We start from the raw sequence: 26,900 nt of genomic DNA, 5'->3' as shown, positions 1-26,900 counted from the left end.
ACAGTCTGATTTTTATCCTAGCTGAATTTTTTTTATGTTCTTTATTTTTCATTCACTTTTGAATATAAAATTCAAATATGTAGTTATGGTCTCTTAAATCATCTTAAGAAGGAGTGCGATTCTTAGATTTAATTTATTTCATCATATTTTATCAGTTGTATATGCTTTTATTTAGTTGTCCTAATATATATATGAATATACAGATAAACACTTTTGTACTTAGCATGTAGTCACTATCCCTCATACCTATCTGTCAGCAACAGTGTCATTAATCCTCAGTGTGTTGGGTTTGCTCACATTCAGCGGTGTTTTCCTGCCATGCATTTAAGTTTCCTCAGCTCAGACATGGTGTATAGTCTGAGTCCATGGATTTGTGTCTGTGGTCATTTCCTAAGTTTCTAACAAGTTTTATGTATTGTGTATAAAGCACTGTGGTGCCTATAGAGCAAATTGAGTGCATTTTGAAGATTAGTAGTGCATTAGTGCTGAGAAAATTCAGAAACAAAAACTGTCTCTGGCCAGGAGAGTTGGAAGTGATTTTGATTTATAATTCAAATTTTCTAATAAAGCAAGAAATTGATAGAGGTTATAGACTATAGAATGCAGAGAATAATAGTGTAGTCAGGTTATATTTTCATAGTTTTAATTAAGTTTTAAAGTAGTAAATTATAATTTGGTATTTTTAATGAGCTCTCTTTTCTTCTTAGATGCTTATTGCAGTGTTCCGTGTGGCAGGATTGGATGTTTTCTCTTGGCTATATCAATCCAAAAAGTTCTGAGGAACAGAAGATTACTGAGATGGTCTACAACATTTTCCGGATTCTTTTGTATCATGCAATAAAGTATGAGTGGGGAGGCTGGAGAGTCTGGGTGGATACACTCTCAATAGCCCATTCTAAGGTAAAGGGACCTATTCTGTTCTGTCATTGAAGTTTCAGCAAGGGAGTAAATGGCTATAAACTGTCGTCTGGTGCCACCTGGTGGACATTCTCAGTAATGGCTCATTCCTCTATCCCTGATTTTGACTTGGTACTTTTTCTGCCCTTTGGTGAAACTATAGAGCCTGAAGGTGGTTTAAGATCAGTTAACTAATGAAGTTTGTAAATTAGGAATTTTGTTTTAATAACTCTTAAAATTAAAGTGTCTGTGTGAGGGGTGGGATGGGATCGGGTGTGTGTGTGTGTGTACACATATGTACATGCTGAGTCTGTGGAAGCCAGAAGATGATTTCTGGGAGTTGGTTCTCTCCTTACACTTATAGTTTACAGGGATTGAACTCAGGTCTTTAGACTTGGTGGCAAACACCTTCCCTAATGAGTCATCTCATGTCTTCTTAATTTGGAATTTTACTATATATGTTTAGAGCAGGCATGCGGGCCAGTTGTTTTTTTTTAACTAAACCATACTTAATTTTTAGAAGTATGTTTCATGAAATAGTAGCTGAATTGTACTTTTCTTTTTTCGGAGCTGAGGACCAAACCCAGGGCCTTGAGCTTGCTAGGCAAGCTCTCTACCACTGAGCTAAATCCCCAACCCTTGAGTTGTACTTTTAAAGATGTTTTTGAAGTAACCATATTCCTTTCTTTCTAAAATGAATAATAAATACATTCAAAAGGGGTGTGGCTGAGCAGATAAAGTGCTTTTCATAAAAACATAAGGACTTGAATTTGGATCCCCGTCATGGCTACACACACTTCACCCTCTGTGTTGGAGAGCAAGATGGGTAGATCTCAAGAGCTCTCAGGCCAGCCAGTCACTCTAGCCAAAACCATGTATCCCAAGTCAGTAAGAAATGCTGTCTCAAAAAAAATAAGGCGCCCAAGGTAATTGAGGAAGGCATCTTAGTGTCAGTGACAGTGATAGATATATAATTTGTTTTAATTCAGTGTCTATTTGGCTCTGGGTGGCCTGGAACTTGCTATGTACACTAACATTTGAGACTGGTCTCAATTCACAAAGGCCACTCTGCTTCTGTCTTCCTAGCATTGGGATTAAAGGTGTACACCTTTAATAATATTTTTAACTGTGTTGTGGTAGTTAGTGTTCTGTTGCTATGAAGATACATCATGACCAAGGTAACACTTACAAAAGAAAGCATTTAATTTGAGGCTTGCTTACAGTTTCAGAGTTGAGTTCATTATCATTGAGGGGAGCATGGTGGCAAGCAGGCAAGCAAGGTGCTGGAGAAGGAGCTGAGAGAGAGCTATATCCTGATCCATAGGCAGTAAGCAATGGGCCAGCTGGCTGTGGGCTTTTAAAACCTCAAAGCCTTCTCACAGTGACACACTTCCTTCAATAAGGCCACATCTACACCATCAAGGTCACACCTCTTGATCCTTTCTATCTTACTCAAGTACTCCTGGGCGACTGACCATTCAAATATATGTGTTTAAAGGGACCATTCTTACTCAATCCACTGCAAAAACATGTTTTAACATTTAATTCTAAGTTCTCTCTCTCCATGTTAAATAGAATTTATCTTTGGCAAGGAAAGTAGTGCATGTATGTGCATGCTATGTTCTGTAATTCAAAACTGTGATTCTGTAGCATCACAGAAGAAACATGAACATACAAAATTGGGTTGTTTGGTTATGTTGCAGTTAGGTTTTGTGGTTTAGAAAGTTCATTGTTTTAGTTAGGGTTTTACTGCTACAAACAGACACCATGACCAAGACAACCCTTAAAAGGACAGCATTTAATTGGGGCTGGTTTACAGGTTCAGAGGTTCAGTCCATTATCATCAAGGCGGGAGCATGGCAACGTTCAGGCAGGCATGGTGCAGGCGGAGCTGAGAGTTCTGCATCTTCATCTGAAGGCTGCTAGCAGAAGACTGACTTCCAGGCAGCTAGAGTGAGGGTCTTAGAGCCCAGGCCACAGTGCCACACCTCCTGCTAGTGCCACTCCCTGGGCCAAGCATATACAAACCATCACACTCATGAAGTTATTTTTAACAGGAATTAGAAAAATGATTTTAAAGACCAAATAATACACGTTTTAGGTTTTCTGCTCTGCCTCTGATGAAGCTACTCAACTCATTTGTGTAGTGTGAAAGCAGAGAGGGAAAGTATTTCAGTTAACAGAGTTGTATTACAAAAAATGTTTACTTATCAAAATAGATGGCAAGCAGATTATGACCCATGGGCAAGAGGTTGCCAAACCCCATGATTGGGGAGATTTTTCTGTAGGAAACAGATTTCATGTAATGTCACTCTTTAAAGAAAGGTCAACCAAAACACCTTGTTAATAGTCAAGTCAATACAAATTAATTTTTTGTGTCTATAAGGGAAGATTTTTTAGTACTAAAAATATTTACAAGAATTTATGCTTGTTGTAGTCTTACATTTTACATCATACATACCTTGCATTTTCATTGCTTTAATAAGTTTTAACATAACAAAAAGACATTGCAAATTTTTGCACAGAACACATTCTGATGTTTCTAATTCAGACATCTGTCTATGTTTTTTTTTTTTTTTTTTTTTTTTTTTGCTTCGCAACCCTCTTTACTGACTTGGGAACATTGATCAAAGCACATACACCTTCTCTTCTCACCTTGTTTTTCTTTATTGGAAATAGGGTTACTTGCTTCAATTTTTGTGAGTCGTGGCAATAAAAATGAAGCTAATTACACAAAAGTCATAGCATGTGATATGATTTAAATACATCATAAATAAATAATCTTATAATCATCAGACAAGACACTGGGGATAGGAATTGAGTACGTTTTAGAGTTTGGGTCTGAAATGTCTCCCAGAAGCTCATGTTTGGAACTCCTGTTTTCTAGCTGCTGGCATTGATTGGGAGAAGGTGTGGCTGGTTGTGGATGTGGCTCCTAGGTAGGAGAAATAGTTCTTTGTGGAAGTCAGAGGAGAGTGTCAGATCCCTTGGAACTGGAGTTATGGATAATTTTGAGCTACTGTGTAAGTGTTAATTCAGATACTCTGCAGGTGAAACAAGTGCTCTTAACTACTGAGCCATCTTCACAGCCCTGACCAGCATGGCAAGCTATCCCTAAAGGTTCAGCGATGACACCCATATCTTGTTATTAATTGACCAGTAGTTGTCCATTTGGACTTATGGCTCATTTAACAGGAGGAAAACGATTCTTAGTACTAGAACCTAGTTATAAACCTCAGAGCCAGTATGGTCCCAGACCTTAGAAGAGAAAAAGCTACTACCACTTTACTAGGTCAGAATAATTCTTTACTACATTGTCAAAATGTAAGTGTAGCTATCACTCTTAATCAAAAATACTTATCTTTCTTTTTTTAAATTTATTTAATACTTAATAATAATTCTTTGGTTTCCGGGCAAACATCCCCCTCCCCCCTCCCCTTCCTTATGGGTATTCCCCTCCCAACCCTCCCCCCATTGCCGCCCTCCCCCCAACAGTCTAGTTCACTGGGGGTTCAGTCTTAGCAGGATCCAGGGCTTCCCCTTCCACTGGTGCTCTTACTAGGATATTCATTGCTACCTATGAGGTCAGAGTCCAGGGTCAGTCCATGTATAGTCTTTAGGTAGTGGCTTAGTCCCTGGAAGCTCTGGTTGCTTGGCATTGTTGTACATATGGGGTCTCGAGCCCCTTCAAGCTCTTCCAGTTCTTTCTCTGATTCCTTCAACGGGGGTCCTATTCTCAGTTCAGTGGTTTGCTGCTGGCATTCGCCTCTGTATTTGCTGTATTCTGGCTGTGTCTCTCAGGAGCGATCTACATCCGGCTCCTGTCGGTCTGCACTTCTTTGCTTCATCCATCTTGTCTAATTGGGTGGCTGTATATATATATGGGCTGTATATGTATATGTATATGTATGTTTAAAACGGATGCAGTGCCTTATAAATGTCTTATGTTTGCAAGTCCATCTGAGGGACTTTCAGGAGTGGTTGGAATGGGTCAAAATACTGCAGTAGCTGTCACAGTAATAGTAGTTTTAATGTTGAATATTATCATCTGACTAGTCTTAAGCCTAAACAGTGTTTACAGATCATAGAAAGTTGGTTAAGGCTGGATACTTAACCTATACAAAGGGGCCCTTGTATTGCAGTTACCCATGTGGTTAGAGACAAGTCAAGGAGCAAGCTGTTACTGTATTTCATTATTGTTTCCAATTACATAACAAAACTGTCTTTTATTAAATTATTTAATAAAACTGCATCTTAAAATTCCTCATACCATTTTTGCTTATATTATTGTAATTTTATTGCTTTTATTTTTTGCCTTTTTCTTTGCATATATATGATACTTCAGTGTTCTCTTATTTCGTAGGTGACTTATGAAGCACACAAAGAATACCTAGCCAAAATGTATGAGGAGTATCAACGACAAGAGGAGGAGAACATTAAAAAGGGAAAGAAGGGGAATGTGAGCACCATCTCTGGTCTTTCATCACAGACAGCAGGAGCGAAAGGAGGGATGGAAATCCGGGAGATAGAAGACCTTTCCCAAAGCCAGAGCCCAGAGAGTGAGACAGACTACCCAGTCAGTACAGATACACGAGACCTGCTCATGTCCACCAAAGTATCGGATGATATTCTTGGAGGTTCTGATAGGCCCGGCAGTGGAGTGCATGTCGAAGTGCATGATCTTCTAGTTGACATAAAAGCAGAGAAAGTGGAGGCCACCGAAGTAAAGCTTGATGACATGGATTTGTCACCAGAGACACTGGTGGGTGGGGAGAATGGAGCCCTTGTGGAGGTAGAGTCCTTGTTGGATAATGTTTATAGTGCTGCTGTTGAGAAACTCCAGAACAATGTGCATGGAAGTGTGGGTATCATTAAAAAAAATGAAGAGAAAGACAACGGCCCATTGATCACACTAGCAGATGAAAAGGAGGAACTTCCAAACAGTAGCACATCCTTTCTCTTCGATAAACTACCCAAACAAGAAGAGAAATTACTTCCAGAACTTTCTAGCAATCACATCATCCCAAATATTCAAGATACCCAAGTGCATCTTGGTGTCACTGATGATCTTGGGTTGCTTGCTCACATGACTGCGAGTGTAGAGTTAACTTGCACATCAAGCATAATGGAAGAGAAAGACTTCAGAATTCATACGACGTCAGATGGAGTGAGCAGTGTCTCTGAACGAGAGTTAGCATCATCAACTAAAGGGTTAGACTATGCTGAAATGACTGCCACAACTTTGGAAACAGAGTCTTCCAATAGCAAAACTGTACCAAATATCGATGCAGGAAGTATAATATCAGACACTGAGCGATCTGATGATGGCAAAGAATCAGGGAAGGAAATCCGAAAAATCCAGACAACTGCTACAACACAAGTAAGCTATCCTCTGGGAGTTCTAGACGTAAACTAAGAAGCATCAGATAGGCATTGAGCTGTTAGCTGCAAAACAGACCTTCGAGTGACTAAACCTAAGTCCGTGTGATGTAGAAATATATATATATATATATATATATATATATATATATATATATATATATATATATATATATATATTACATTCAAGTGTCAATTATATTCCCAATCCTGCCACTTTCTCTAATTTTACTCCACCTCTGGCCCCAGACCCTCCTGTCATACTAGACATGATAGTAAATTAAAATGTGACCGCTGAGGTCTCACCCATGCCTACAGTGCATGACTGACCACATTTACACCTCTGTACTTGAGAGATCTATTCTAACCTTGTGCTCCAGGCCAGTGTCGTTCCTGAGATAACAGAAGAGATCCAGCCCGAACAGACGAGTGAATGATAGGAAAGCGATTGTTGTCGATCAACGACCGCTGTGCTCTCAGCACTGTGCTAGATTTTCAGATTCACAATACACAGTACACTCTGAGGCAGGTAACGTAGCTGAGAAAATTTGGAATTACTACCAGTGAGCTTTCTTACAAATACAGGGATAGAATTAATTTTTAAAAAGGAAGCTGCTTAGGCCTGTTAACATTTGCCTGTCGCTTAGACAAATGTTATTGCTGTGGTTTTGGCTGCTGTAGCAAAGCTGTAAATACTGTCTTCTAGGACAGTTTGAGTTATGATTACTTAGTTGTAGACTAAAGCGATACTTTGTGATTATGAGTTAATGTGATGTTGACAGTTGAGGATTTGAGTTTTGTTAGCCCTGTGGACTCTGTCCCTGCCTTTTTAATCCTATTGAAGTTAAGTTTATGTTCCCATTCCTCCTACACTGGAAAGACTAAGCCTGGAAGAACTCACTATTGTCTTTGTACTCCAGGAAGAATACTGGGTGATGTATTCTGTCTGTGGGAATGGTTGCATTTATTTTGTTTGTTAACTGTCAGTTTCCATTTTGGTGCCTGTTACACTACAGTGATAATTGGCATGGAGAAGGAGTATTGAATAAGGTACAGATCTCAAATAAAGGAAAACAGATCATCACTTACTGGACACAGGAATCACTAGGCTGTTTTTCGTTGAGGATGTGCAGGCATTTTCCCAGCTCCTTTTCTTACGTTGTACAGTGTATTTATTTTGTATTGAAGTACTGTGAATGAAATGCTCTTTGAAGTTAATTTGACTCCCCTTCAGTAATCTTTCTTTCCACCATGTGTTTTGAGTTATAGTTCACTGATGACATGTATCTATTGTCTTATTGCATCCGTACTTTCTTGCACAGAGGGCATCTTTTGCTAGCATGAAGATCCGGTGACTAGGAACAGAAGATCTGGTTTTTAGTAAGAACTTTAGTGTCATCCTTTGATGTCCTTGCCTAGATTGTGCAGTATCAAACCACAAGTCCAACTTCTGATGAGCCTTCAGATGGGCAGGATTTCTGTGCAGGGGTTTGAAAGGCCTCACATGTACGCTCCTTCTCACTCTGTCATGCACACTGTTGTTTGACTCTAACAGTTCTTTGGTGCTCCACTTCCCTTTATTTAGGCTGTACAGGGCCGGTCTTCCACCCAACAAGACCGAGATCTCAGAGTTGATTTAGGATTCCGAGGAATGCCAATGACTGAGGAGCAGCGGCGCCAGTTCAGTCCCGGCCCCCGGACTACCATGTTTCGGATTCCTGAGTTTAAGTGGTCTCCAATGCACCAGCGGCTTCTCACTGACCTGCTATTTGCGTTAGAGACAGATGTGCATGTGTGGAGAAGGTACAACTCGTGTTTTGTTTGTTTTTTTTTTGTTTGTTTGTTTTTCTACATTTCGATGACCTTTAGTTAAGAAAATGAATATATTTTAATGTTTATTTTACATGTGTGGGTGTTTTGCTTTGTAAGTCTGTGTACCAAGTGTATGGCCTGGTACCTGCTGGGGTCAGAGGAGAGACTTGGATCTCTTGGGACTGGGACTTACAGATAGTTGTGAGCCACCATATGTGTGTTGGGAATTAAAATTGAATCCAGATCTTTTGAAAGAACAAAAAGTGCTCTTTACCACTGAACCAACTCTATTCTAAGAAAATGAATGTTTTTATTTACTGTATCAACTAACTAATTTATGTCATCAAATAAAATTTACAAATTAAATTTGTTTACAAAATTAAATATTTAAATTTTGATAGACAAATATTTATATAAAATATACTTTTATGAGTCTAATTCATTCCACTTAAGAGAATTAAGGCAGAATTTTAAAATCTGGCATTGTTTACACTACACAAAAAAAGAAAGATGAGTAGTGGTTTATACTTCTGTAATTGCATCTTTCGTTAAAGTCAATACTATTAGCTATATTATTGTTCGGTAACAATATGATAACAGTACCAAGGTAAAATGTTAAAGTAGCCTATAACATGTCTGTCCTTGGGACCTATATGTATAGATAAGCAGTGGATGTTGATTTATATCCGCCCTCAGACTGGAGCTGTCTTCCCTGCTTCTCCTACTTCTCCTTATTTTCCTTGAGGATTGAAGGTGGCTACGTGAGGTTGTCCATATTAAACGGCAGACCGACTCCTGTTCTCCCTCCATCTTCACCCTTTCTCTTCTCCCTGCCTTATTTTTTCTTTTCACCAACATCTTTTTCTCTTGAATGAAGGCCCTTAAGAAATTTCTCCCATACTGTCCATCAGTTTGTACTTTCATATGTAAAACACCCTCCAAAGAGAAGTGGGTTTCTAATGACTAGGCTATGTGGGCCACTTCTGATTAATAACTCAGTCACTGGTGAGGCCCACTAGTGCATGAGACAGAACCCGGGGAGTGGCGAGGGAGATGGCATGCTGCTGTGGAAGCCGCTAGCATGTCTGCCAAGGCGGTTCTGCGTTTGCCTTGAGCACTTGGTTCATAAGCTAGCACAGACTCACTGCTGGTGTTTGCTGTTCATGCTCTGTACCTGAGATGGCTAAGGAAAGTCAACAGCATGAAAGGCACCATGGCTGCTGATGGGAATGTTGATGTGGGGGATGAAAAGGGGGTTTGCCCAATTTTCTTTGTGTCTCTGCTCTCTTTATTGATGTTCATGAGGGTTTCCAAACATAAGCACATACAAATTTTTTAAAAAAGATTATTTTTAGTATAGAGTAAAACATCTGTCCACAATAAAGCAGCGTATGTCTTTGGCACTTTCGGTGTGTGTTTTATATGAAAAATCCTGCTACTGACCCACCCTGTGGTCTTCCTTTTCATTCTCAGTAATTCTTGAGCTTCTGCCAGAAATACTTCACACCTCATATTTCCTCCTGGTGGTAAAAGGTGTGCTTAGAACCACAGCTGGAACCTCCTCTTCCCAGGCTCCCAGTTAGCTGGTCTGCCTCCTAACACAGAAGAAACAAGATGCAGCCAAATTAGTTTTACTTAAATGCACAGAGCCACGATTAATAATCAGAAATGTGAAATGGAGGAGTACTATCCTGGGCTACCTGCATACTGAGTTCTAAGCCAACCTTGGCGTATAGTGATTATTCTTCTAAAAACCAAGAAAGAACACGAATATTGTATTTGTTTAATATACGTGGACACACACACACACACACACACACACACACCTTGCAGACATATTTTTTGATAAAATGCGTGAATTTTGAGTTGTATTTTTCTAATAATTGCATTTTAAATTTGTCTAGCACTTCTATATTTTGTAATTGTCTTCACTTTACAATTTTTATGTTGAATAAGATATGTAAGCTTATAGTTACACAAAGGAAATAAACGTGTTTTTCTGTTTCAGCCATTCTACAAAGTCTGTAATGGATTTTGTCAACAGCAATGAGAACATTATTTTTGTACATAACACAATTCACCTCATTTCCCAAATGGTAGACAACATCATCATTGCCTGTGGAGGAATTTTACCTTTGCTCTCAGCAGCTACATCACCAACTGTAAGTTCTTTACCTCCACCTAGTGGTTATATTTTGTAATGACAAGAGTTGAGCATTCCAGCCCTTTCAGATACAAGGAACAGACAGATTTTCAAGTTTCTCCTACAGGTACTTTAAGGCCATTTGTTAGATTTATATTCCAGTCTCTTTTATTTACCAGTATTTGGATCTTCCTATGTATTTTTGTTAGCGTATTTCTCAGGTATTTCTGGTGAAATCTTTTAAGAAGAACTACAACTATTTTTTTTTTTACTTTTTATATGCTGTTCATATCTTTAAATCTTATATAATAGTAAGCTGTTAAATTTATCCGTAACAGTATGACCTTATTTACCAATTTGCCATTAAAATATCTATTTCTATTTCTCTATAAAACATTGAAAAATACCAATATTGTCAATTTGGAAAGCATTTAATATTGAAATTGGATGTCCTTTAAAAATGCAATAGACCAGTGTTAAGCTGTATGCAATTTGTATCTAATAGCTATCTTTAGTTCAGGGTTGGGGTGTCAATAGCTGAGGAGCAGTACTCCTGACTAGCATTTGTGTATCTGTCTTAGGTAAAAGCAAGTCTATTTGGGTGTAACTTGAATGATGGGAAGGAATGTAGGTCTCTGTTTGTCAGAAGAGCTTACCTTGCTCCTTCTCATAAGAAACTGTTCGGAAGCCCTGGAGCACACCTTTGCCATATGTCTGTGCTTTGTTAACACTTCTATTAGTAAAGGCATGCTCTGAACTGGTTCAAGACTTTATCTCATCAGTAGCATGAGTTTCCTATGTGGATCTTCTTCTTACTCCATCCATTGGAACAGCATTGAAGTTTAAAATATTAGCTACAACACACTGTCACTATTCACTTCCCCCAGGCATAACTACCCGTGTTCTTGATGAATTCATCCAGCAAGTTACAGGCAAGCAGGCTCATTTGGGAACAGTGCAAAAGGACAGCTCAGCATTGGGGTCTTGTAGCACTACTTAGTAACCAAACCAAGGACAGAGCCTGGGAATAGCAACCCAAAGAGTCCATGATCTGTGAAGAAGGCCTAGTACTTGTCTGCCAGTCTCCTGCAGCAATGTACACTAAACTCTAGTAAACTGCAGTCTTATTTTAAGACAGGGAGGGAGGGTGCTTCTGTACATGAAAGACTAAATACAATGCTTTCTGTGCAGCATAATATAAATGTCATTTGTTGTCAAGAAATGTAGGAAACTATATTTGCTTTAATATAACGATTGAATTCTTTACACTTTTGTATAGAACAAAAATGATCATTCTGCACAGTAGCATAGCAATAAATTATTAAAATTCGCAGAGGTTTGAAATATCCACATTACTAAATATTTTTCAAATTTTAGTGTCAAATATTTCTATTAATAAAATGTTAAATAAATTTAGTAACTCACAAACGTGTTATGTATGTACTATTATAACTCTCAATTTAGCTTATTTTAAATTAATTTCACACCGTGAAAATACTGACGTTTTAAAGTTTGACTGCCAAGAATATTTACATACACTGTTTTGAGCACGATAGTTGGGAATTTTAAATTGCCTATTAGTGTTCTTAACAGAGTTGGAAGTTAATTTTGTTGTAGAAATTTTGTTGGTTTTGTTTCTCTATTTCTGTTAATTGGTCCATTAAATACATATATTTTCTTTTGCAACACACTTGATTTTATTTATCTATCTATCTATCTATTTATTTATTTATGCTACACTGTTTCTTTCAAAAGACTTGTTCCCATGCTTTACATGTAATAGGGAAATGTGAAGGTTATTACGTGCTGTTTGGAGCTGGTGGATTGTTTTCCGTGTTCTATTCAGGCTTAGTGGGGAAAAGGAGAGGGGAGCCTGAATAAACAACAACACTTGTGTTGGAAATAGGAGCTTTTCAGGTGAAAACTTTCAAGAATAAACTTTAAGAACTCTGGAACAGGCGAGAGTGAGGAGACACTAGGGATGCTCTGGTTTGCCAGTGGGGTGTGTTACTTTGTAAGAACATCAGTGCATGAAGCAGAAGCACTTGACACCCAATTTGAGTGTCCTAGGGATTTTAATGATAGGGTTTTTTTTTCAGATTTTCATGTCTTGAAGCCTGCCTTTTTAAAAAATATCTGGTATAATTTTCAATATTTGGTTATATTTCATTCAGTTCTACTCTTCTAATATTTACTGTGCTATACTTCTGAATGTAAATATTTTACCACAAATATTTCAACATAAGAAAAATAATCTTCCCCAGAGCTCACTAATTTTGTAAAACGTTTTCAAACAAATACAAATTCCATTGTGCCACCTAATAGAACCTCCAGGTGAGGTTAATACCGCGATACCACACAGCTGCGTTCTGTGTATTTAGTCAGTGGTGAGATACATCTGAAAGTAACATACACGCATTACGATTGTGCCACATGAGAGGAATTTCTGAAGCAACAGCTCCAGAGATGACCATTTGGTGAAGGACAGTTAAAACTTACCGAGTTTGACATAGACAGAAAATAAAATTATGACAAAAATCATGGTCTTATTATAAAATGGAAGAATTATGGACAGCTCCTTATTAGATTGGAGCCTCATTAAGAACTGATGAGCTTGGGAGAATTGGAGATGTGTTGCAACAGAACGTAGCTGTGTGGTATTGGGATATTTAACCTCACTTGGCGGTTCTGTTAGGTGACACAATGGAATTGTGAACTTAAAGAAACCATTGGTAACTGGGACAATTTCACACACCTTTACTTCTAGCACTGGAGAAGGAGGCTGAGGCAGAGGCAGGAGGGACTTCTCCATACAGGCAAAATCTTCACAGGGCCATCCTGCAAATCCCTACATTATGTTTAGCTGTTATCCCACTTTAGGTTATCTTATTTTAGAAGGTTCTGTCAACTTAAGCCAACAGTTTATTGTAGTTAAATTTATCATTATATAAACCATCATTGTATATTGTACATGTAATGCCTATTTGCTATAAATTTCCTTTAAGAAAATTTTAACATATTTTTAAATGCATTTATGTTTGTAACATTATTATGACACAGGATCATTGTGGGAGTGTAAAAGAAAAATTATGAAAATTAAAACTTAATTAAGATCATAATGCAGATATTATATTTCAGCATTCTTAGAATCACAGTTTTATTCCAAAAATTAACATTTCTTTAATATAATTTAAAATTACATTGCAGAGTGCTTATAACATCATGCTAAATGAAACATCTAGGGAATTCTTAGCTTCTTCAAATAAAGACAATTATCAGTTCTGTAAAGATCACAGTTTACATGTCTGGAAATGCCTGTGAAGCCAGTTGCTACATATTTTACATCCCATGTATTACATGGGTCACCTTTTATTAAATGTGTGGGAGGTGCTTGTGCCGCTTGTTGTGTTGTTTTGTTATTTAACATGAGAGCCAAAATGAAAAGTAATGGTTGACATCAATTCTCTGGAAAAAGACCTTTTCTAACAAATGTATACTAGTTTACTTACCTTTATATAACTCATGGTCTTGCTCTAATAGGCTTTTTTTTTTTCAAGACCAAATTCAGCACAGAATTTTCTGACCTTCATTTCGGGTCATGCATTCCTGGGAGTGATGAAGACTTTGTCAGTCTTAGTGAGCAGCCTTTTTAGGTGTGGATCTAGATAGTAAAGCCTTTAGGCTGTGTAGCTGTCTGCGGTTTGTCTCCGCTGCTTGGTTGCACTGCTGTGAGAATGGGCGTGGTAAAGGTGGTAAGAGCTGTATGGTACCAGATGTGACGTTAGGTTTGTTGTGTATAAAGTAAGAATGACACAAAAAAGTCTTATTACTATAGAACAGTCATAGGTAAATTCACTCTTTTTCATGATATAACTTGAAATTGACTACTATATATCACAATTTTTCACACAGTTATCACTTAGATACATATCTTTTTTTTTTACTATTTTTGTCATTAAACATTTTAATGTACAACTATATTAAACTTTAAAAAGATAAGTAAAATGTGAGGTTTTTTGTTTGTTTGTTGTGGGTTTGTTTTTTTTTTTTTTGTCTCCTATTTTAAAAATAAGAACCTACAGCTTAACCCAGACGTAAGGCTTTGTCATTTCTCAAGGCAAGTGCTGCTGACTAGCTCTGGTGATTAGCTGCTGCTCAAACTGATTTCTTAGTGAGACTCAGGTCCAATGCATTGTGAAGTTTGGATTCAGTGGAGATGGTAGGAACCTCAGTGTGAGATGGATCTGTGTTTTAGTCTGGGCTCTTCCTTTGCTGGGCGTGGCCTCTGTATTTGTTCCGTTGGCTAAGAGACAGTCATGATGCTGACCCATCAGAAAGGGCATGAGAAAGCTCAAGTGTGGTAATAGATGCCCCGTGTACTAGATAGGCAAACCGTTTGTTCTCATTGAACTTCGGTAACTCTGTCCTTAAAAAATCTTTTGTTTATAACACTCTATAGACTATTCTAGGCAATTTAGTTATTATAGATAATCCATTTTGATAGCAAGATATGTGTTTGCTATTTCTAGGGAATTGACTATTTGAAGTGGTCTTTTTTCTCCCTGAAACCATAAATGAACACAGAAGTTTGTGTGTTACAGGAATAACATTTCTGAATGTGCTCTTGTAGCAACTTTGGTCTGGAAGGAAGTTTTGAGTTCCTTGGGTTACTCTTACCTGTAAGGAAGTGGTGTAAGGTGGGCTTTCGGAAGACTGGAGATGTATATTGCATAGATTACAGTGAGCATCTAAAAGAGCTGTATTGTATTGTGCTCACTTTTGGATACCTGTATTATTTATTTGAAATTGTATGTCATGTTAAATGAATCACAAAACTGTTTTAAGTAAAAATAAATGAATAGTTTTAACTTTACTATTCAGGATAAAATTAAAACACCTGGCCTGGCGTAGTGATGCCTGCTTCAGTCCCAGCACTGGGGAGGTAAATGTAGATGTCATTAGAATTCTTTGTGAGTTTGAGGCCACCCTGATCTACAGGGTGAATTCAGACTACCAGGGCTACATGGTGATACTCTATCCATCTGAATACATGGCTACATGGAGATACTCAAGGACTATGAGTGAGTGAGTGAGTGAGTGAGTGAGTGAGGGTCACTTCCTAGGCAGTTTGATCAGTGTCTGCTTTATGAAAGGGGTATTATTTTGTTGAATTTTTGAGGTAAGTTTTCCAGAACTTCTTAGTTGAATTATTTCATCTGTTTACTGCCCCGCTCCTGTTTGAGCAAAGGCAGAGAATTGGAAGGGAACACTGAGAAGAACAGAGAATACTGAATCATACATTCCTTAAATCATACACTCAAGATTTAAAGTTGACCATTTTTGTCAACCATCTAGAACACTGTGTCAAATGTGGTTTAATTTTTTCTGTCCCAGGGGAAAAAAACAGAGACTGGCATTTCTGGTTCTTCAAATAGTTGCGTCATCAGAAAGCAGGAAAGGAACTTTTTCTTTTGTGCTGAGCATGATGGCAGTGTTGTTTGTTAACAGGATGTAGGGTTGGAACACAGGAGACCTGTGATTTACGTTGTTTCCCTCACAACAGTGATCTTAATGGTAGTCTCAGGATATTTTTATATATTATCCCAGTGAATAGCCATACAAATAGCATATTTTGAAATTTATATTCATATTTATTTATTGTAAAAACTCAGATATTGGAATTTTGTAATTATTGTGAAAGATATCTATGTTTTTATTATAAGTACATGATTCTTAACGCTCTGAACTCTTAGCTGGTATGCAGTTACTTGTCCTTATATTGTAGGTCACATATAGTTGTATCAGTGAGTTATTTTCTGATACAGAAAGTGAATTTTAAGTTGTGATAACAAATATTTTACACTTGTATATCAAGGGTTCTGAATATGTGAGGAAACAAATTATAATATTATTTCCTGATAGAAAAGGTCTAGATAGTATGTAAGTAATAACTTCCCTCAGTTGATTCTGCCTAAGTCAGTACTAAGTTAGTGATTGAACAGGGGCAGTCTGTGTTCACTTTTTAAAATGTCTCACTAATCATCCACTAGGAAAGACACTTGTTTCATAAAATAGAGTTTGCGTTCTTTCTTCTATATTTGTAGTACTTACATATATATATTTGGGGGTAGTTACTCAAACAAAATAAACTTAAATGTTTCATATTTAATCTTAATCATAATTATGTACTTTATAAAATGAATATTCTGAGAATTTTGTTTTTAATAAAATAAATATAATTTCAAATATTATTTTGTGTTTCAATTTTACATGTATTTTCATTTAATTTTAATAATTTCCTTTTTCTTGTACTTTTTTGGTCTGTTGTCTGTTTTGTCTAATGCATGTCCAGGGTTCTAAGGTTAGTATTACTTTTGCAGTAATTTTTAGGCTTTTATTTTTAAATTTTATTTTTACTTACAAAAGTTTTCACTTGGTTATATTTTGAGTTTTCATATCATCTTTTAATCAGGTATATTTTTGTGTATTTTAAAAATTCATTCAGAAAAATATTTACCCAATATATTGATGAATTTGTTTTATCATAGCAATAAATATCCTAGTACAATGAAAAAAATAGAGTACTGTGTACAGTCAGATTTGACTTCAAATTACAGGAATAGAATGAGATATATTCAGATTTAGTGAGGATCATATTAAGTAAACTTTATGATCAGATGCTTACATATTTGTAAAATATATTAATAGAGTGGAGTAAGAATTCTTTTGTAGGTTATTGTTTATGTTAAGAATTCCTTTTTCTTTCAATTTTGATATTTTAACAGAAAAACTTTGTCAAATTATACATACAATTTAATAATTCTGTATTTAATATTTGTTTCTAATTCCTTATTGTATAATTAGAGCATGTTTCACTGTTTGGATTTGTAGCTTATCTACAAAATAAAGCAATGACTGATAGTGCTCTCATAATTTCAACAATTTGAATGAAGAATTTAAGAACATGACTGCAGATGTACTAAATAAATAAATTCTAATTTATTAAGAGTCATTAAGAATGTTTGATTGAGCTAAGCAATGACCAGTTTCATCTTAAAACAATTGAAAATAGAATTATAATTCATTTTTTCTTATAACTGTTAAGCTATGGTCACAGCTGTTTAAATCTGATGCTGTGTCAGGAACAAAGCCCCAGTATTTAAGCAGCCTGCATTTCCAAGGGCAGTGGAAGTCAGTGGGGACAGGAATCGGTTTCCTGCACCCACCATGTGGGTGAAGGTAAGATCAGAAAGTTTGGATAGTGTGCCCATTTTTAGAAACTTTGAGCAGCATTTTTATTTACACAGCCTCTCTTTTCTTTGCTCTTTCTGGCACTAAGAAAGTTAATTCTAGTTAGAAATTATCAGAATCGTCATAGTGTTAGTACAGGGAGGAAAATGAAGAAATGTCGCCGTTGTCCATACCTTACAGACTTACACATCCTAAGAGACAGAGTACATTTTAATATTCCCTCTGAAGTAGGAAGTGATGTTTTATCACAGGATATTTTAGTGAAAATTTAACTTTGAGCTTACCAATGCTGCTTTCTCCAACAGCTACTGACTCATAGCTTATGGTTATGGATCTGAAGGAGTGATCCTTCTGATCCTTTTGACCTTATGAAACCTTTCATATTTAGTTTATTATTCTAAAATTGATAAGTCACGAGTATGCATCCTAGCTTGACAGTTATCTCATTTGATAGAAAAAATGGCTGTGTATCATTCCCATTCTTGATTATATTTGTAAGAAAGAAAAACGTTTGTTAATGGAAATGAAATTTTAGAAGAGAAAGGTCAATTTTATAACTTTTTTTAGTGACACTAGAATAAGAAGTTATGTATTTTTGTCTCTAAGTGTCTTTCTAAAATTATAAGAAATCTTTAATTCAACTGGTAGAGTATTTTAAACATACTAATTTTAAAATAGGCATTTTAGTTAAGACTAGTATGTAGGGAAACAATTTTGCAAGGTCCTTTGATATGTAGTAATAACTTATTCTTTATATTCTTATCTATGCTTTCTAAATGTTTGTTCTCCTGTAGTATGTGTTATGCACCATATTTTCCAGTTTTAAACAAGAATAATTCTCCTTTTTTAAAGACGGAATTGGAAAACATTGAAGTGACACAAGGCATGTCAGCAGAGACAGCAGTGACGTTTCTCAGCCGACTCATGGCAATGGTTGATGTCCTTGTGTTCGCCAGCTCTCTAAACTTTAGTGAGATTGAAGCTGAAAAGAACATGTCCTCTGGAGGGCTAATGAGACAGTGCCTACGGCTAGGTAAGTGCACCAAGGCAGCGATACTCGCTGTAATTATGACGACTTGTGAGCTCTGGTGTAGAAAGCATGATTCAGACTGGCGCTGTGCAGCTTAATGACTGGCTTGTAATCCTTAGGGTTGCTCAGTTTTAAAAACTTGTGTCTTCACATTGGAGATTGTATGGAATTATTTAAAATATCGTCAAACATATTTAGAATTATTTAAAAATCAGTGAGACCGATACATGTCATTGAAATGATTTCAATGCAGATCCCTTTGTGAACCTTGTTTGTATGCTTGGTAGGCAAACAACTAAGGATACGGCAGAGCCCTTACCTAGAAGAGAAGAGGCCCAAGTTTAATGGCCAGCATTACCAAGGAAGTGAGAGAAACACTGTCCCAAAATCTGTATGGTTCTAAAATAATGATTAAATGCTAGTGGCAAGGAGTGTAAGCTGCTTTGCTGTGAAGATAGCTATTGTAACCCTTAGAATGAAGGATGCCTGAAAGGGGAAGGCATGCTCTGTAGGGTCAGTGAGAAAGCTGAAGCAAGGGCACAGCCTTGTTATTGACCTTGTAAGTCTAGTAGGAATTTGTGTGTGTTTGTAGAATTGCATATATGTATAGCTTGTGTGTGTGTGTGTGTGTGTGTGTGTGTGTGTGTGTGTGTGTTTGTATTTATGTGTGGGTATGTCTGCCAATGCATGCATATGTGGAAGTCAGAAGATGATGTCTAATATCCTTTCTATCATCCTCTACTTTATTCCTTTGAAAGAGTCTCACTAAACCTGGAGCTAGGCTGTCCTCTCTTATTATAGATGAGTATGGATGCAGGAGACTTGACTTTAGGTTCCCATGCCTAGACAGAAAAGTCTTTTTCCTACTGAACCATCTCCTTCTCCCATAGACATTTTATGCTGTGCTAAAGGTTTTATTGGTACAAGACATTTATGTAATAGTGACTGTTGGATTGTAGAATAAGGAAGACTTATTTTGGGAGTTTAATGGCCCTGATATGTTTCTTTTGACTCAGAGTACATGAGTATTTTATTTAATATATATATTATATATATATATGTATATATATATATACACATATATATATGTTGAACCTTCATTGTTGAATTTCAAAATATAAAATGTATCTAATAAATAGTAAAAATAATAATATTCTATGACAGAAGGGGAAACACAAAGAAAGAGAAATAAATTTAAAACATTTTCCTTTTAGAGCCATGCCAACAATTTATGTTAATATCTTTCTGATTTCTTAGTTTGTTGTGTAGCTGTGAGAAACTGTTTAGAATGCCGACAGCGACAGAGAGACAGGGGAAACAAATCTTCCCATGGAAGCAGTAAACCTCAGGAAGCTCCCCAAAGTGTGACTGCCACAGCAGCATCCAAGGTAATCACCGATTTCCTCTGTAACATGCAGTCCTCTCCTATAGTGAGAACAGTGTTTGTGGCCTGTAAAATGACAGACAGAGGCCTGGCGCTCTAGTGCTGGCTTCTCTGCTCCTTAGTTGTCTCTGAAAGGTTAGCTAACCTCTTAAATTTTCACTTGTATGTTAATGAAGAAGATACTAGTAATTTCTTCTGATAGGGTTTTTAAAAATTACATTGGCACATAGGCCTGGATATTTCTGGAATTTCTACTTTAAACAGTTACATCTATTTTTAAAGGTCAGCCTGTAAACAAAGCACATTTTAAAATGGATGAACTTTGCGAGAAAGACTAGTTATTGGCTACCCATCAAATGAATTTTATATAATAGTTTGGAATAATCTTGCAATTTTCATTGCAGATGAGTTGTCCTCTTGTGTTTGGCTGACACAAGAGGACAACTGGATATTATGTGCAGCGTCATGACTGAAGATTTGCATGACTGCTCTGCACTTAGCTTCTGCAGCTTTTCCTTGTGTATATACCTTTTCTTGATTGTGACCTTTCACATACACAGTAGACCTCTTTTAGCTCAAAAAAAGATTTTAACTTTTTAAACTTTGATATAGAATTTTCCTATCTTGAAGTACTTCCCCTTATATTTTATCTGTCTGCAGTACACTCATGTCAGTCATCTCAGGTGCTGCTCCCCACACTATAACTTGACACCGTTACCATTCCCTAGTGTAGGGTCAGATCTTGTGATGGTTTCATGTCTCTTTATCCCTCACTGCACTGTAATTAAATGTTCAGCATTGGCACAGTAATTTTTACTCAACACCTGAACACAGACTTAGGTCCCTTGCTCTGCATTGCTGTAGTTTGTGCTACGCCAACTGTATGTGCAAAAAGTCTGTTGGCTTTTCAGTGCTGCAGCCTCCTTTCTTGTTCACTGCCATCAGGGATGCAGTCTTGAGATAATATGACCCACACAGTTTACTGCTGACCAGACTCCAGAGCGACCTGCATTGCTTGGGCAGTGAAGTATTGATGTGTCAGCCATCAGGCCCACACTCACTCCTAGACACATTAGAGGGTTGGTCACTGCAGGGTTTTGACAACAAATTGTACATGTCTGGGCCTTCAGAGCACTTGGGATACTTAAGTTGTAAAGAAATGTTTCTGAGTTATATTCTGGCCTCTGCCAATTAGCATAGAGAATCCTGAGACAGATTTCTTGGTCTCCCACATCTCAGATCTCCAGTATTTAAAAGTGAATGAGACTCTTAAATGATATTATTTAATTAAAATGCAAACTAATGCATTGAAGCATAGTGGTTCCTGGCGTGAGGCGCCTCTCCCTTCTCTTATTTATTACTCAGTAGCAGTGTGGCTACGCCACTGCTTGGGGGGCTTATGTCTTGACTATGTCTGTAATTTTTACTAGAGAAGCATCAGTGGGTGACAGGACGTCTTTCAGAACCCCTAAACCAAGCGTGCTTCTCCTCGTAGAATACCCAGTGAGGCAGTCAGCTGTATGTTGTTAGTTAGTGTGTCTCTACTAAAAGGGTTCACAGTGAGAAGCAGGTAAGTGGTGATACTCGGCTATTTGGAAAAGATTTCACTTGTTAGTAAAGCACATTCAATGTGGAGAATAAAGGTGAGTGGTAGAATTTTGTTCATGCATTTCAAAAGTGGCGCTTTAGGCAGTAAGCCATAGCTGGTTTCTAATCCAGCAGAAGAGCTTTCTGTGTGAATATGGACACATCCCCATGAGCGGTCTTCATGGAGCCTCATTTTCATACTGCAGCAGTAACTTAAACATGTCTTTACACAATCTCTACAAGGTCAAATGGGGTAAGAGAAGCTTTGTAAACTATAAGCTGGTATACATATTAAAATATGTCAAGCTTTTCCATATGCACTGTAGATTTATCTATTCTATAAATTATACACAACTTACCATAGTTATCCTTGGCTAAAAGTATTAGGCTATTATTAAATGATCTAGTTAAACTTTGGAGCAGTTACAGTTTCACATAAACTTGGTAAACTTTTAATGGAAACCATTTGCAAAAATAATGTATTAACGTACATAGTGGACCTGGGGCGAGATGATATTTTCTACCCCGTGTCCCACAGGAGCTTCCCAACCTCCTTTGGGAGTAAAACACCACAATGTATCTGTAGGGAAGTAGGAGTCAGACAACAAGCACACCTGTTATATGCAAAACTTACATTTCATATGCATACATTGTGAGAATTAATCCAAAGCCTTGATAGCAAATCAAGTAACTGAAAAACTGCTAGACTGAGCCAAAGTAACTTGGTGCACTTGGTAATTTATGGTATGAATATATGTTATGAATCTATTATCCAAAATCCTTAGATTTTTGTTTTTTCAACTATAGAAAATCATTTCAATAGTATATTCTGTAATGTCTGCCAACTATAGTGACTATGACTTAAGTTTTAGAGCTTATCTTTTAAAAATGGATCATGAAGTAACTACATATATAATTGAATGATGTTAGCTAGTAATATTTTAATCTCATATATATGATAGATTAATTAAGAGAATTAAATATCTTTATGAACTGGAAATGTTAGAAGCAAACATTAATCCAGATAAGAGAGATGTGCACTCAGTTCTTCTTAAAGGCAAGATCATTTTTTTGTCTTATACAGCCTAGCTGCCTTCATGAGACCACAGAGGCTCCTATGGAGATAGCAAATCAATATGGAGCCGAGAAAGCATCACAAGCAAGGGAACCAAAAATAAGATGTGTGCAGTTTTGCTGTCAGTAATTTCTAGTTGAGCGAGGAAGCAGGAAATGGTTTGGGAAGCTCAGCTTGAGGTAGAAATACTGTAAGTGATGCTCCTAAATACTTCTCTAGAGTATACTATTTCTTAATCATTCTCCTTTGTTTTCAAGACTCCTTTAGAGAATGTTCCAGGTAACCTTTCTCCTATCAAGGATCCCGATCGCCTTCTTCAGGACGTTGACATCAATCGCCTTCGAGCCGTTGTCTTTCGAGATGTGGTAAGTTACGTATCAGCTTGACTTCCTTGAAGAAGCAAATGAAAGTCAAACAGCAGCAGCAACAATGATAAAACTGTCACCACCATTTGTGTTAAACTTTAAAGTATGTAAAGAATTGCTATCATTACCAAATGTCCTGTTACTTGTATATATTGCATACCAGAATACAGTTGATGGCAAAATGGGTGAGCCTTAGTTTTTACCAAAGGCTTATTGATAGTTTCTTTTGAAAAATAATATGTATGTGTACACGGCTGGGGAAAGGCTCAGTGGGTAAAGTGCCTGCTGTAAGAGCATGAGGACCTGAATTCAGATCCCTAGCACCTACGCAGAAGTCCGGCATAGTGCTGCACATGTGTAATTCCCAAGCTGGTGGTACAGAGGAAGCTTCTCAGTCTCAGTGAGAACGCTGGCTAAACACATGCACACTCTCAGGTAAGCAGACACATGTGCACACACTGTTGCTCACACAATGATAAGACATTCTGAAATTAATTCAGTTTGTGTTCCAAGATTAGACATAGCCTTAAATAATGAGTTGGCTTTATCTTAGGATAACTGGTCCTGCCTTTCACATTCTTTACTATGTTCCACATCATGAATTTCTTTTATTCTCAAAGTTTCTTATTAGGCATAAAAAGTTACCTGATCAGGTAGTAATGAAAGTTACCTTTGGGTTTGGGAAAATCTTTCTTTCTTTTAAAAATATTAATTATTTATTATATATATATGTGTGCTCGTGATGCATGTGTGGGGAGTACTTGACACCATAGAGTACGTGGAGAGGGCAGAGAATAACTTTTTGTAACCTGTTCTCGCTTTCCACCTTAATGAGGGTTCCAGGGATTGGACTTAGATCCAAGCTCAAGCAGGAAAAACCTTTACCCACTGAACCATCTCTCCGGCCCCTACTTTCACAAATTATGGTTTCTGCAGGAATCTGAATTAGAAAGGTAGCTTAATAACAGTCAAAGAAAAGGATCATTAAGGATGATTTAATGGAACTTTTCAATCCCTGAATGCTTACTAAGGCAATTAAAACTAAGACTGACCTTCTTTATGAATTCTGTAGGAGTAGTGTTTCATAGCAGATTAAGCAATACTAGCAGTTGTTAATACTGGCATTATAAACCATCCAGATTATATGGTGTTCTTTTAATTATAGTAGATTCAAGTACTATTTAAAGAAGTGTATGTTTCAAATGTATATATAACCATCAGTTAATGGAGTGCTTTGTAGTTGCAATAAGGGTAAGAATGTGGTATGATGATTCATGCTGTGAATACATGACTGAAAAATTATTAAGTCTTATAAATAACTTGGAAAAGTAACATCCAAAGAGTGAAATAGGAAAACATAACATATTTAAGCAATAAATATAAAATATGTAATATTAAAGGTACCAGTAAATAACAATGAAAATTAAAAGGAAGTATCTTCAGTATTAAATGAACTAAAAACTTAAATGATAATGCTTAGCATTGCAGAAATGGAGGAATTAGGCTCTTTGATGTAATCATTGTTCCATAAGATAAATTTAACAACCTGTTTTATAGTTCTTCACTAATATTTTAGAAAAAAACCTCTTTCTAATACCAAATCCCAGCAAATGTGCTTGAAGTGTCCTAACAGTGTACTTGAGTGATGAGCCCCAGGCAGAGCTCTCACTGTGCTTGTAGATTCCGAGTGCACATGTCATATTGAATAATCTGGGGCCTTCAAAGTGTTTTACAGTTTTTAGTACATTAGTTAGTTGTATTTATTAATGGTAAGAACTGTACTTTATTTTCAAAATTTTTATAAAACAACAGTCACATTTATTTTATTTAATTTTAGAAATCTATCAGGCCTCAGATTAGGGTTTAGGAAATATACATATATATATTATCTTTGTGTGGTTGTGCGTGTATGGGTGCGTGCATGCTTGTCCTCAGAGAACAAATAATGGAATATTTGGCAGCAGTTTTAGGCAGGGAGCTTGAGTGCTTCCTCCTTGAAAGTTCCTCAGTTGTTTTCTTTTTCAGGCACACAAAATTAATTTTAAGGATATAACAAACATTAATTTTGTTCACCTAAATGTTTATATGGAAGTCATATGTAAAAATAGTAAGAGAATGGGTGATATTTTATAGTACATTCAACAAAATCTTACTATGGTACCTTTTAAAATTATTTAAACCTATAGCTCAGATGAAACATTTTAGGCATTTTGTGTAGTAACAATTTAGTTACAGCCATTAATTTTCTTAGAAATTGAATTTATTTAGGGTGTGTGTGTGAGTGTGTCTGTGTGTGTGTGTGTCTGTGTGTAGTATGCCTTTACATATGTTCACATGCTAGAGTGCATGGGTAAGGTCAGATGACATGTTATGGATGCCTTCTACCATGCGTGGTGATGCCTAGGATCAAGCGCAGTAGGCTTTACTCCCTAAACCATCTGGGCTGGGTCCTAAGGTTTATTTTATTTTGATTTGTGGTATAAATGTGTATGTATTGTGCCCAAAGAGGTCAGAGGAGGATGTCACATCACCAGTGGATGTGGTTTTAGATTATTATGAATTACCTAAAGTAGGTCCTAGGATCCAAACTCTGGTCGTCTGTAAGAGCAGCAGGTATTCTAAATACTGGGCTATCTCCCTATCCCTCTTCCCAGCAACTTTTAAATCAAAGTTTGATGTCTAATAAAACAAGAATAGTTTCTTATACCTTGTGAATCTATATCATAAACACTCTGACTCTCCACCTACCTTTTCATTTGCCACAGGATGATAGCAAGCAGGCACAGTTTTTAGCTCTGGCTGTGGTTTACTTCATCTCTGTTCTGATGGTATCTAAGTATCGGGACATATTAGAACCCCAGAGAGAGACTGCGAGAACTGGGAGCCAACCAGGTAGAAATATCAGACAAGAAATAAATTCACCAACCAGTACAGGTATTTAATATTTTCTTTCCGTTATTTGGTATTCACCAGTATCTATCTTTTTTCCTGCCAACACTTTTGCAGACAGGTTTGAACTGTACTTACTCATAGATTTGACAGAGATAATGACTCAGTACACTGTAGTTCCACACAAATTTACGGGGTATGTTTGTATACATTTACTGTATTATTCTCATGTGTCAATGAAGCTTTGGAGTTACTGTCTCCCATTTATGAATGCAAATCATTTGGCTGTGCTATGATTTAATATGTAAGGAATTCATGTCTTTCAACAAATTTCTCATGAAAGTTTTATGAGCATGAAAAATAGGATGATCTTGTATAGTTGTTCAAAATAAGAATAAGGTAAAATACCAATCTTTACTGCCTAACTTTAAACTTACCTCCTTCCCTTCTTTGCTCTCTCCTTGCCTACTTGCTATTAAGTGAACACTTAATTTAACATCTAAATATTATGTAAATTATATAACATGTGAGCAGACATTTAAAATTTTTTGCATGTTGTGAAGGGTTTATACAAAGCAGTTTTCCCTAAGAGTTAGGAAGAAGTCAGCTCGGACAGTAGTGCGCCACCCTGAGCTCCTTTGGCCTCATCTGCAAGACTCTAATGTTGCACAAGCCTTTGCATTGTTGACTGTCACCCATCCAGAGACAGTGAGGCCTGGGAGAATGAAGCCAGTAAATGAGACGGACTAAGCCTCATGCAGTAGCCTACTTTATCCATAGCTTCAGACAATTTATCTTCTAAGGGTTAAGGAAAGGTCACAGGAGTAGAGTTCTACATGTGTTCAAGCTGTATACAATCACAAGGAAAACTACACATGTCAAAACATGCTTTTCCATAGAGGTGTTTAAAGAATAGTTCAAACATGTAATTGAATATGAGCAGCCAGCAATAATGAATGACCAGAAGTAAAAGCACGCCTATCCACCATAACCGAGAGTGTCACAAAAGCACATTCCAAGAACAGTTTTGTGTTTGAGGAAAATGAGGTCACAAGACTCTTGTCTTGTGTTTTTGGAGTGTTCTTTCA

General features: G+C 36.8%; 1 protein-coding gene across 10 annotated transcripts in view; it reads left to right on the top strand.

Annotated features, from left to right (window-relative positions):
• Nbea (neurobeachin) overlaps nucleotides 1-26,900 on the top strand; it is a 559,026-nt gene that overhangs the window by 171,197 nt on the left and 360,929 nt on the right. For 9 of the 10 annotated variants that reach the window (XR_010063625.1, XM_063282102.1, XM_063282100.1 and 6 more), the window contains 8 exons: nucleotides 708-900; nucleotides 5,261-6,277; nucleotides 7,862-8,079; nucleotides 10,097-10,250; nucleotides 18,335-18,515; nucleotides 19,770-19,900; nucleotides 22,816-22,923; nucleotides 25,689-25,857. Coding sequence is in view for 9 of the 10 variants with exons in the window: in XM_063282102.1 (XP_063138172.1) it covers nucleotides 708-900; nucleotides 5,261-6,277; nucleotides 7,862-8,079; nucleotides 10,097-10,250; nucleotides 18,335-18,515; nucleotides 19,770-19,900; nucleotides 22,816-22,923; nucleotides 25,689-25,857 (2,171 nt within the window). In the remaining variant the exon portion in view is untranslated. Of the gene's footprint in view, nucleotides 1-707; nucleotides 901-5,260; nucleotides 6,278-7,861; nucleotides 8,080-10,096; nucleotides 10,251-16,583; nucleotides 16,593-18,334; nucleotides 18,516-19,769; nucleotides 19,901-22,815; nucleotides 22,924-25,688; nucleotides 25,858-26,900 lie in introns of all 10 variants that reach the window. The other variant, NM_001427608.1, reaches the window with a different exon arrangement.

Source organism: Rattus norvegicus, chromosome 2, assembly GCF_036323735.1.
Source record: "Rattus norvegicus strain BN/NHsdMcwi chromosome 2, GRCr8, whole genome shotgun sequence".
Taxonomy (NCBI): Eukaryota; Metazoa; Chordata; class Mammalia; order Rodentia; family Muridae; genus Rattus; species Rattus norvegicus.
The sequence above is the reverse complement of the archived record's forward strand: the minus strand, read 5'-3'. Positions and strand labels throughout refer to the sequence as shown.